Source organism: Corylus avellana, chromosome ca9, assembly GCF_901000735.1.
Source record: "Corylus avellana chromosome ca9, CavTom2PMs-1.0".
NCBI classification, from domain to species: domain Eukaryota; kingdom Viridiplantae; phylum Streptophyta; class Magnoliopsida; order Fagales; family Betulaceae; genus Corylus; species Corylus avellana.
Window position 1 is genome coordinate 1,313,303 of NC_081549.1, and position 13,241 is coordinate 1,326,543.

At 35.6% G+C, this 13,241-nt stretch overlaps 2 protein-coding genes across 6 annotated transcripts; one reads left to right on the forward strand and one right to left on the reverse strand.

Moving 5' to 3' along the window:
• Nucleotides 1-3,812: 3,812 nt before the first annotated feature.
• Nucleotides 3,813-12,210, reverse strand: LOC132161936 (probable 3-deoxy-D-manno-octulosonic acid transferase, mitochondrial). 5 transcript variants are annotated; one of them, XM_059572158.1, is made up of 14 exons: nt 11,990-12,210; nt 11,816-11,909; nt 11,693-11,735; nt 11,489-11,611; nt 10,557-10,676; nt 9,768-9,846; nt 9,401-9,517; nt 8,656-8,753; nt 8,078-8,168; nt 7,300-7,419; nt 7,135-7,205; nt 6,156-6,413; nt 5,483-5,638; nt 3,813-4,657 (listed from the first exon to the last, which is right to left on the reverse strand). In XM_059572158.1, exons 1-12 carry the CDS (start codon nt 12,189-12,191, stop codon nt 6,240-6,242), a joined length of 1,332 nt encoding a protein of 443 aa, XP_059428141.1. In that variant the 5' UTR covers nt 12,192-12,210; the 3' UTR covers nt 3,813-4,657; nt 5,483-5,638; nt 6,156-6,239. The 5 variants fall into 5 exon arrangements, with proteins under 5 accessions (XP_059428141.1, XP_059428142.1, XP_059428139.1 ...); XM_059572159.1 differs by lacking the exon at nt 5,483-5,638; XM_059572156.1 differs by having other exon boundaries at nt 5,483-6,413.
• LOC132191641 (indole-3-acetic acid-induced protein ARG7-like) lies at nt 4,175-4,603 on the forward strand. The gene has a single exon (XM_059606729.1). It carries the CDS (start codon nt 4,175-4,177, stop codon nt 4,601-4,603), a length of 429 nt encoding a protein of 142 aa, XP_059462712.1.
• Nucleotides 12,211-13,241: the final 1,031 nt, after the last annotated feature.

The window sequence follows — 13,241 nt, forward strand, 5'->3', positions numbered from 1 at the left end:
AGGGTAATGATGTAATTTCATAAATTTTCGTCCATTTTGACGGAAAAATTAAACGAAGGGTTTAAATTGCCAATTTTTGAAACTTCAGGGCAATAGATTGCCAATTTTTGAACTTTGAGGTTAAAATTAAAAAACTTCTGAAACTTCGTGGAAGTAAACTTTATTTTCCCAAAAAATATAAAAAAAATAAAAAAAATAAAAAAATCCAAAGCAGAAGCCTGAGCCTGCTGTTGGCTTCACAAGGTGTTTTGGATCCATGTGATTTTCCGTAAGGAAAAAAAAAAAAAAAAAAAAGTATCTGACTGTATATATATATATATATTTTACTTTCCGAGGCTGACTGGATGTCGGTCTTTATTTTTGATTTTTAATCCCAAAGTCACTTCAACTTTTTTGGGTTTCCGACCTGTACGTCCAACTTTATGTTAAAAAATAAAAATTAAGCATCTTAAGCAAGAAAGATACATATTTCTAACAGTTTTATTACTAGTAATTTTCAGATAATAGATATATGAGTATTTATAAAGCCAATAGACTGCATGTGGGTAGCTTGCTTATATGTTTGGAACCTCATAAAAACTCTCTCCTTAACAATTCGAATAGTGCATTTCTAAACATTTGAATCTGGAATAAGTTAGAGGCTAAGAATTGACCAACTGATCAAGCATTATGAACTTTATATATAGTTCCACATCAACACTTTTCCTGCACAATGTTTGATCCAAGTGGATCATGGGATTATTGGTTTGCACAATGTTTGATCCAAGTGGATTTTGGGATTATTGGTTTAAGGGTGAGTTTGGTCTCACAATTTTGCAATTGTCATACTAAATGCTTAACTGCTTATATTTTTATTAATTACACTTCAAAAATTGTTACCCACCCAAATCGGGCGTTTCGAAACCACTAAACTATATTAATAACAATTTTTACTCCTTAAAAAAAAAAATTAACAATTTTTACTCGCAGTTATTATGAAACCAATTGAGTGGGATGGGTTTGATGGTGTAATAATAATGAAGCACAGGTCTTAAGATCTACGGCCTCTAAACGGAAGTGGGTTGAGGTCGTCGGTTGGGACCCTTTTCAGTTAAGTTGGCCGTTAAGCCCATATTTGTAATTCTTTTATCCCACACGGCATATTCATCTTCTGTACTAAATATCATGGCACTAAAAAATGCAAAACAAAAGCACATACTACATATACCATACTCTACCCTACCAAAAGAGGTAAGCAGAGGAGGATTGCCTTGTCTGAACTGCCCATGTTCTACACTAATTTCCCCCCATTTTTAATTTTTTTTTTTTTTGTGAAAAAAAGTGCTAAGGTGAGAAAAATGAAAATAATTGAGTATTTTTGTAAGTATTTTGAGTTTTAGATTGTTTGTTAATAATATTTTTGTTTTGAAAAAAGAAAACAAAATGGAGAAAGAAAAAGTTTTATCAAATAAAGTCAAGTTTAGGTACGGATCAAGATCTTCAGCAATTACCTAATAATTCAGACAGGTAATTGTGAGAGAAACTCTCATAGAGCCCATATATCCGAACAAGTTTTGCATTGTCCAAGCACTTGCTCAGATAGGTAAACTGCATATAAACACTCATAATTATTTATCTGATTTGTTAGTAATTCGAACAAATAATTGCTGAAAATCTCGGTCCATATGTAGATATTGGTACCTCAACATTACTACCTTCAAAACAGTGAAACAAACAACTTGCTCTACCTGAACTGAGTGGAGATCACTTGGGACGCTTTCACCTAAGTTGCCCATCTATAGCCCGAAAATGGGAAGTGTTTATTTCACACGAAATGTTCTTCTTCTGAGCCATATATTAACACGAGAAAAAGGGAAAACAGAAGTAACAATACCCAACTCTCTTGTACCAGCTGGGAAATTGTACTGGACTATCCCAAATTAGTCTTAAAGAAATCATAAGCAAGAGAGCTGACACATGTCAACACTCTCTAAAAGAAAACTATGAGATAAGCATCTGCACTGACACATACACTTGAAACCCTTTTTTTCCTTACTAATAAAAAAAATGAAAAAGAAAAAGAACTGACACATACCAACACCTGTTCATATTTCGAGCCACTTTCTGCCAATTGCCCAATGGGTTATTGGCAATAAACTTTAGATCCTCCTTTGAGGAAAAGCTGCATAAAAGTGAAGATGGTTTGTAGTAATCACATTCGTTATGTCCTTCAAACATATGGAGGTGCTTTTGGATGTCCAATAAAATTTAAATTACTCCCTGATGGATTGAGATCCCAATACAGGGAGCAACTTTTAATATCAACGGTTCATATAAAATGAATGGCTAAAAACCATCAAGACATTAAAAAAAATTTGCATCTCATTCACTCGTTATTTCACATTTCTGCCAACCGCTGCCTCATTTAGCTCTTTTGCCATCTCTCTAACGGAGAATAATTCTCTCTATTTCAAATGAAATGGAAAGAATTCATTACAAAATTGCCCTCCTAAAAACAACTAACCAGTTCCTCTCCATTTCATTTGAAAAAATGAAACGGAGAGGATCCATATCCCTCTCTATCACTTCAAGCTCATCTAATCTAATCACCTCTTCCATCATTGTCCCATCGCATAGGATGGCCGAATTAACCTTTAGGCACCGAGAGTGATTTGGCATCCAATGTAAACTCTATGTTTTTTTTTAAGCATCCACATGGGGCACTCATTATGGAGCTTGAACTTACCAGCCAACAAACCCTCCAATTCTGTAAAGAAGCAATTCAGACTAGTTTACATTTAAACCCAACTTCAACTAAAACTTAAAAAGAAAAAGACCCAATAACACTTACATTTTACGGGATTGAATTGGGATTCTTAGAATTCCTTGCCCGAATTTCTTGGAATTCAAGTAGGGAATGAGAGAAAGAATCTCGGTACCCAAAGTGCTGCGCAAGAGGGCCCCGCACCAAGAAATTTAAGTAGAAAATAAGAGAGGGGATCCAAGATCCGAGGTGATGGACAGGTAGACTCTGCACCCTAGGCACCTCAGGTCTCAAGATTTCCTTTTTCATTCCCTGTCCGAATTCTTGGGAATTTAGACGTTGAAATTGGGATCCTTACTAGATTAGTATTTCTATATTTTCCAAGAGAACTACTTGGTTGAGATTAAATAGTCTCTATGTTTATCTTATTATTTATTACCCCTACATAATCTATAATTCTTACTCAATAGGCAATTCATTGTTTTCTCATCAAGTTTTTTGTTTATGTAAGAAAATCTAAACTATTTAACTAAAAGTAATTGATAGGAATTTAAGAATTCCATCATTGAGTTATCCCAAATCTAAAGCATCTTTGTTCAGCTATTCCTCCCTAATAATACAAAACTGTGCATTAAGTTATAAATTGCGATGCTGACCATTATCACCCAAAAACGGCAGAAGTGCATCAAAAAGTGGCTCCCAATCCCATGCCAAGTGTTTGAAGTAGAAATATCAGTCCTAGCTGGCGGGGCACCACATGCGACGGCACATGAAAGAAGGCAACGGATTCCGACCAAACACGTGCCACAAGGGTCGTTTCCTCGTTATGCAGCTCCCAAAGTCCCACCACTAATAGAAGTACTATAATTCTTGGCTCCCATGGTGTACTTTGTCCATGGCAGCAAGGCTCACTATTATCGCCACTTGACATGTTGGGAAAAACTTGTCATCGGACATGTGAGAGAACAGGAGATATACGCATTCAAAGGCAACTAAAGTGGATCACTTTAACCCCGAAAAACGATATGACAGTTTTTTTCCAATTTTGGATTGGAAGAAATTCATCTAATCTAGTCTATTGAGCTGATATGTATTCTCAAAGCATGTGAGATGTGAAAAAGTGTCTGAAAAACAAATTGAAAAAGTAACAATGGTGACAAGCTAACGGGGGAAACCCTAATCACTTGGTAGCGTAATGTATACTATTCATGCAGTAATCAAACTTTGACAAAACCTAGCGATCCCTTATTCAGTAATTCTCTAAAAAGGACAAAGCGCCACGTAACTACCAAGCATATGGGTCCTTGTGATATGTAAAAGAACAAACTGTACAGGATCTTACAGCAGAGGATATTCCCCTCCTGATAAATACGCCACCATTTCCACTCTACGCTCCTAAATCCTTTACATGAATACCTGAGACCTCATGTAATGGCTGCTCCTACTGAGCATTCCAGATGTGACATATGTAACATTGTGAAGCTCAAAAGGATAGCTTGCATGTGGCGGAGGTTTGCCAGAGGTCGTGAGAAGAAACCACCCCGGGACGTTCCTCCAGGCCACTTGGCTGTTATAGTGGGAGAAGCTAGCCGGAGGTTTGTTATAAGGGCAGATTACCTGAACCACCCAGTATTTCGAGAGTTGCTAGATCAAGCTTATGAAGAATATGGTCACAACAAGAGTGGTCCTCTGGCCATACCTTGTGACGAGTTTCACTTCCAAGAAATAGTCTGGTCACTTGGAGGCGGTCTGAACGTGAATCGATTCTCTTGTCATGTGGGTGTGGAAAAGCTGGGATTGTTCTCACGGAGGGACTCGATACCACTTCTTCAAGGCCTTGCAAAAAGATCAACATGCTAGAGCGGCAGCTGCAGCAGTAGGGGAAGGAGCAATACTGCAGACGCAATCTGTCTCCTGCTGACCATTAAAGATTGACAAGCAGCATTGTTTAACAATTGCTACTGAAAGGTTAATAACATATTACCGTACGCTATTGAAGTAGAGTACATGTTTATGGCTTTCACATTCAATGCAAGTTTAAAAAACTTTTCACATAAAATAAACACAGCACACAGGAAAGACTGGAATTTAACCAATAGATCATAAGGGTAGAAGTTTCATACACAAAATTAGTTATATAGACAAGGGCCATAAAACAGAGTGACATCTCAAACCTTTTTTTGATCAATTAGATTTCTCGTTAAACTTTCTTTGATCCATAAGAAACAACATATAGATAAAAATGCAGATGAAGCACATCAAATTTGTTTCCATTCAAGTGAAACTTGTTTCTGAGCAGTGAAAATAAAGCATTAGGCCCCTAAAATTAAACTGAAAGCCTAAAATTTAGAATGATGTAAGATATACAATGTAGTCCTGCAAATTAATCAATACTATGAATATTATACAGGAACCTAAGTGGCGACAGGGTACTGGTACCTTGAACTCCCCATAAGTGTAAATAATTTAATAGGCAAAATCCAGCCATGGCCAAAACATAACCCAAGTCCAAAATCAGTCAACTTTTATAAATGCAGATCTTTCTTTGAATTATAGAAGGGTGAAAATGCTCAGAGCCCGAAACACAATCTTGTAAATGGTCCTAAACAACAGAATAGTCCAAGATGATCTGTTCTCTAATCAGAACGAAAAGAAAAGAAAATTGATTGTCATGTACCAGCAGATATAAACTAACACATCTAAAACTGAAAGGTGTATACTAAAAGTTGAATGTATTACCTTCTCTATTATTCAATGTTTTGAGCTCTCAGGCTAGAAATTCAGAAAAAAACAGGCAGATCAAAAAGTCTGCTAGATCCAAGCCGCTAGAGGCCAACACTACAACGGATATGAAAGAAGATTATATCACACCTTGAAGCTTCCAAAACATGAATTCTGGAGCACCAAAACATCTCAAGTTAGGGGGAAAGAAGAAAGAAAGACAGAAAGAGCAGAAAATAATTCCCTCAATGGTTGTTTAGTTTTGAAACAGTACCTTTTGAAGTAGGTAGATGCATGAAGAAAAAAGTGTAAGCTCAATATACATAGATTTCATAGAAACAGAAGTAAAAGAAATGAAGATAGCACAAGCGACAAAGAAACATTTGTTCCAGTCTGTAGTTGCATAATTATCTTTCTATTTTATCCAAACCTAGGCCAAATGCAGCTTCGATACAATGCCACTTTAATTATAGTGCCACTTTAATTCCTCTTTCACCTTCTCCTACAGGAAAAAGTTGATGCCCAAATCGAGTGTACCCAAACAGAGAGCAAGCCACCAATATAGCACTTGCAGAGTGAGATTTGATAGATGATAGATCATTGTGACTTGAAAGATACAGCTAGAGGTTCCATAAATTTCATGTGTGATAATGACGAACCGTAACAGGTTTCAGTTGCACTAATGGCATACCATCAAGAAGTACTTCACCGTTGTAGAATGCAACAACCTTCACCTTCACATTTACTTGTGTTGCATGCCAGTCTTCATTTACTTCTAGCAAAGAGCCCGTTTGAGAACATGGGAATTTAGTAGATTCCAAACATTGGCGACGATACCACTGGACAGAGCATGAAATGCTTGCTTTCCAGCGGTGCAGTGCGCTTCCAGAACTTTAGCATCACTGAAGAGCTCTTTGAGTGCTTTCTCAAGCTCTATTTTTCCAGAAACCTGGGTGGGCAGCCACAGTAAAAGACCCTCATTGAAAAGTTTCATATAATTCATAAAGTATAAACTTACATAACAGTTATTTGTTGTAACGGAATACAAGTCCTTAATATAATCCAAGAGGCCTTTTTATTAGGAATGAGTATTTGATTGATCTATCTCATATCATGATTTCAGCATATAGAAGCCTAATAGATTCAGCTTAAAATTTAGGCTGGATTTAAGCCTCTTCAGCCTATATGGTTCCAAGTAAGTGAATTAATTCATGGATTTTCTCAAAGAGTTCACCATAGTAGGGAATGTTACTATAATTTTTCTAAAACCGCTAAACAACTAAAGAGCCATCCAAGTGGTGACACTTCATCCCTACATCATAACAATCCATTATTGCTAACATAATATCATCTATGAATATTTAAGTCAACTACATAGGTGGATTCCACTTGTGGATTGTCTGTGCGCTACAAGCAGATCATGGAACAACTCAGGTACAAATAGACTAACTTTATATGGGGTACTACAGATATGGAAATCAATTGGTATAATTCTTTATTTATACCATAGTTCTTATAACACAATTATCTTATCATACTGTAGAAACATCAATTGTCATTTCGGAGAATTGATTCCAGAAAGAGTTTCAACAACTGATCTTTCAACAACTGATCTTTCAAACACTGTCAAATAAATTGTAAAAAGAATATTATCAATAAGTTCTTCAAACCTGCAGAACAGACAAAGGGTTTAACCGTTGCATCTCAAGTACCATGTGTGAGAAATGCCCAACATGATGACCTGATATAAGCCAAAAAACAAAGTTTCTATAATGGTAATTAAAAAATTACATGTTCACTATGAGGTACAATAGGAAAAAAAAAAAAAAGTTCACCAGTCAAAACAGCACAGCCAGCTGCAGCAGCTTCTGATATGTTATGGCCAGCTAAACCAGGGAAGAACGAACCTCCAACTACAGCTATTGGGGTTAACCTATAAAGTTGTCTCAACTCACCTACAAAACAAATTTGAAAGAATATAGTGACATTATGGACCAGATCTCCCCAAAAGTATGCATAACATTCACACCCTTAAGAGGTATGCTTTTCACACAGGAATGGCCTAATGGAATACTAAGCTCTGTATCACTACATGTTATCGCCTCTTACTCAAGCCTCACAGTCAGACCTGCCAAGTTCAAGAATATCAGCAGGCACAAACTAAATGTCAACTAATGGGGCACGGCACTACCTAAACTCCGCAAAGCAAAGGTAGCAACACTTATCCAGGATCTGTCAAATACAAACTTAGACACCACCAGTTAAAATGAATTAATGAGCACAGGGCAGGTGAAACTTTTACGTTTGCTCCCACCATGCAGTTTAAGCCTCAATATGAATAGCAAGCATGGGTACCATAATGTGACAAATTTATAAGAAACACATAGAATGGACAATGTGGAGAAAACATGCATATAAACAAGAACCACATTACCAAGCATCATCTATCGTAACTAATAAAGGATTTAAGGCACAAACTATCTTTCTAGGTACATGGCATGTGCGTCATGAACGCCCCACTTTTAATATGAGTTTAAGTGAATTAATAATGATCTATTTGGTGTCATTGTAGGAAAGAAATATAATCGATAAGAAATTTAGTAAAAGAAATACCTAATGTGTCCACGACATATATATTTGTTCCTGCCACAAGTTTTTCATGTCGAGACCTCAATGCTACATTTTGCCCTTCTTTCTTCAATTCCTGCACTATTTAAGGCAAGAGCATAAAAATCCAATAATATTTGGAGGTCTACGTCTTATGTGTTGAATCTTCAATAATATAAACTTATTCAGAAACATCGGTTGTATAAAGTTTTAATGCATATGGATCATCACTTCATGAATTATACACATATTTCTAAGCTCAATGGCAACCTAAGTTAGCTGCAAAATGCTGTTTGGGTTACAATCAAATAAAAGAATACATATTTAGTGTTCTATCTCACTGTTACAATCAAGTTAAGGAATATGAAAAGCTACTCCATATCACCTTCTATAACTAGGAATAACTATTCCTTTTACTAATGGAATAGTCATTTCACATATCAATATTATTCTATGTGATTTATTTTCTTGGGCGCTACTACTACCAAAACACAAAGCATCGTAATATACACACACAAAAAGAAGCAGTTATAAAGAATTGAAATATAATCATATTGATAACTGGTATTGCATCAGAATCATACCTGAGCAATTTCAAGTCCATGTTGTGGATCTCGAGGCACAAGTATAGTGACCACATCTGGATGCATTTGCATGAGCACTCTATGAACTCCTAGCATTACTGCAGAGAGCATTTGTTAGCACTTCAACTTTTCTTAATACAAGTGAAGAAAACTAAAACAGCTTAAATAGTAAAGAAAAACCCGGAAACTGCTAGAACATGTCCATGAATATGTTAGAAACTAACTATAATGCCCCCATAGAAAAAAAGTAATATCAAATCTGTAAGCAGCACAAATGACACAACTCTATAAAAAATAAAAAATAAATACCAAACTCTCAAACATTCAATGAAATCATTGTTGGTCAATTCGTTCTCCTCTACGGAAAAAAATTAAATTTTTTTTTTAAAAAAAGCCTTTGAAAATATGAAAATGATGTAACATATTACAAGAAATTAATGCTGCAAATTCAAGAAAACTAGCAAGTAGTACAAAGCGAAAAGACAAAGTGAAATAATTTTCATAACAATGATATAGCCATCGTTGTTGGTATCCAAAGACCCCAATATGTCAATTCTTTCGGTAGCATTACATTTATTGAGTCCAAAATTATGCATTAAATCAAAATTTTATAGAGCAGCAACTGCTATTAACGCAGTAAGGTATTGCCATATCAAGGAGTTGATGTCTTTGCATAAAATTCTGACTCAAAATGACAACAATCTAGAGTACGTATAATATTGGAAACAGACAAGTGAGAACTGACTTTCTTCTTCACCCCTATGTATGGAAGACGCCATCCAAACCTTCCTCTGGGCAAACTGTATCTTCAGATCTTCTATACTTCTTGAATACCCCTCAGAAACATCAAAATCTTCTACAACTAAATGGGAAAAATAGTAACACCTTATTAGAATAGACTATATTCATCTTCTTCTACAATTGTCAAAATATATTTATCAAAAAATTTCCAAAAGTTAAAATCAGGAATTTTAATGGCAGCAACCTAGTTATCAGAAGTGCATTAATACTAAGTCAAAGAAAAATAATTGCTTTTCATTAGGGATCATCATTTATAAAGATCAACATTTAGTATTACTAAAAGGATTCGTACTCCTAATTGACAGGCATACCATATTTCAAGTCACCAGAAAAGTTTATGACAAAAGGAGGAGCTTGTAGTAGCTGAAAGTGGACTGCCTGCATAGTGCTCTGTGTCATAGAACAAAATTAGTTACTGTTAAATTACCATTTATCTTGAAAGCTTAAACTAGTAGAAAATTATGAATTTAATCATTTAATTAATATTTTAACCATCTTCTTTAGCAAATGTTGAGGCCCAACATGTGAAATACTTAATCATTTAATACCACTTATCCTGAAAGCTTAAATTGATGTTCGTCCCGACTTCTTGACGTCTGAGATGAAGTACAAGGATTAGGTCTAGAGCTTATTCATTGCTATTACAGTTGTTGTAATAAGGTCCATGAAAAAAGAGGGAAAAGAAAAGCGTCATAGGCTAGCTGCTATTTATTTGCTGTCTTGTGCCTTTGTTTGGTGTGTGTTATGAGAGTTTGATATCATATCCTCTCAATAGCAACATGTGTTACCATTTTTTTAAAAAATATTTTTTGTCTCATGGGGAAACTAGTATAAATCATGTGCTCATTCACCTTACTAATGAGCAATAAATTACAAATTTGTTTAGTTTTTCTTTTCCTTATTCTTTGGAACCACCACTGATAGAGGGTAAACTATGGAGTCAGAGACTATACTCAAGGCCTCTGATTTGGTTTATGTTAAATTACCACTTATCTTAAAAGTTTAAGGTGAAAAGAAAGAGTAAATTTAATCATTTAATTAATATTCTAACAGTGACAATATAACACAAATCATAACCATAAAAAACTTGGTCTACATACCAATGGGACAATCAAAGAAAATTTTGAAAGCATCAATGAAATCAGTGGAAGTAGCATGGGTCCTGAAAAACGCTTGAAGGATTTTGTAGACATCCGAGCATTCAACAATGCCAAAACTACCTGAAGAGATAATGGAGGCATATAGGCTATGAAAATCAATAACATTAGGCGAGATACATGAAAATGCATATTTCACAAATACAATTATAAGTATGTTGATACACTACGACATGCACATGATTGCAAAAATAGGCTTGTAAAACAAGCAGTTAAGCATACATATAAAACAATGGGTTAGGATGTCTATATTTCATAAGGTAACTCCTTGGTAAAGTTCTTAAAATCTCAACCATTATTCAAATCTAAAGGTTAAGATATTGCCACCTCAGCACTTACCATGTTTAGGAGATCCTTAATTTTTCTTGATTTCATTGCATCCTAATTCATGTGATAAATGTTGAGGCAGCAAAATCTGAATCAATTACTTTAAAAATAATGGAGAGATATTAAGATTACCACCGTGGAATTATCCTAAGAAATCTAGATCTTAATCCTAAAAAAACCTACTCTACAAACCATCATGTCTTTACATCAACCTTCTTGCTTGAGATATTGGTTTTAGATACTAAAAGCGCAAGGACAAACAACCTTTATTTTCTTTTCAAAAAATATGTTAAATCACTACTTATCTCAAAGCATGAAATGAATACCACAACACTCCACACTCCACACTTCCCCATTCACGTGTGGACCAAACAACATGTAGAATATTTTTAATTGAAAATATATAAAAACTGCAAAGTCAACATTCAAACTCAAGAACTCAATTCCAATATCATGTTAAAAAGCTTAACATAAAAAATTTAATTTAATTATTAAATTAACAGATAAAGGTAGAGTAGAACATGAGCCAATGAGAAGAAATAACTTACACCATTTTCTGAAGCACTCATAATAAGATTTGGCCACAATTCACTCTCCATTAAGACAATTGCGTTTGGCTTCCAATAGTCAAGAAAAGCGCCCACTGCAGTTGGAGTATCAATTGGCGCAAACTGGTTCAACCGTAACGATTAGACCACATCAACACAAATGTCACAAACACAAATAGCAATGCATCAAAGTTTATACAGTACTTGATATATCACACCACTTGGAAGCCGTTTATCTATTACTTCACTGCACCAAGCAAAAAGCTCACATATATAAGCCCCACGAATTGAACAATTTTGCATATAATAAACAATATTATTTCTTACAATGCGGATACTGTTGTGGTTGTCATCAAGATATTCAAATCAGGGCTTTGCTTTATGCATTGTTTGATTATAGGAATCGCCGACATTCCTTCACCTGGATTTTCAAAATTTAAAAACAAGAACAAAAGGCAAATACGTAATTAAATTAAATAAATAAATAAACAAAATTAGAACCTAGAGAGACGGCGTGGAACCAGAGGAGTGGGCCGGGAGGCCGAGGGAGAGAGGCCCGGCCAAGGCGCTCGGTCCAGCGGTGAGGGTGCTCGTGGCCTCGGAGTCGGCGATACCGTAGGTGAAGGTTCAGCGCAGGCGATACACCGTAGCTCAGCGCCCTGTAGATCTTGTACATCAGCCTCCCACTCTCTGTTGCCGCCATTTCAATTCCCAAATTTCGCACGCTACTACTTTCTTTTGAGTTCCCGGGTTTGGTTGTTTGTGGGTTTATATCAAATTCCTTGGGCTCAGTGGGGCCGGGGAGCGAAGCTGCGCGAACGGGGCCTGATTTGATACAGAATTTGTTCAAATTCAAACAAAACATTTTCGTGCATCAATCGTACATAAGTGAGGAAATGGCCAGAGGGCATTTGGGCTTGGGGTTTGGACCTTGGCCATTGAGTATGAGCATGATTGGTCATGTCTCTTAATAGATGGGAAAATGCTTAAAAAAAAAACACTTATTATTCCCACTTTTTATATTTTCTTATGTGACGGGGATTGCCACATCAGCCATTTAAAATGTCTATTGGTGTGGTTGCAACGTGGGGCACATGTAAGTTAAAAAAAAAAAATTGCCTAGCTTTTATAAAGAAAGTGGTCGGCCACTCCAACCAAACCTATGAGAGTGGTACGACCGTTATTAAAGTTATTAGATATGGTCATTCACCCCCGAAGTATAATTTAATGGTTTGCAACAACCATATCTCTTTGATCTAGTGGTTTTGACCACTCTCATATGCTCAATGGGGGGAGATGGGGAGCAAATTTTTTTTGTCTGGCAGGACACTATCACATAAGAGAGCAGAGAAGGAGTGAAATGAGAGTGTATGTACGTAGTATTAATTACTCTATTAAAGTTATTATAACATAATCATATATAAATATATAGATTTAGATTTTTGGGTTAACAAATTTGTTATGGTGTTGTATTAAATTTGTTATGTTGTGATCCCTCAAAACTTTATGTTTTGTGATTGTACGTAAAAGCTTTTACGCTAGCTCTTGACTACTCGATCTATTAATAAAATCAGAATGAATTTCCCTAAAAAAAAAATATACTCCATTAGACACTTATGCTGAGGTCATTCGATATGACCTCCATTTTCTGATGTCAAAAATCCAACACCCAATGCAATGCCAAGTTCATGGATCAAAAAGTACCTTACGACGAGAATATGCATGAACCAATTGGCCTAAAACACAGTTAATG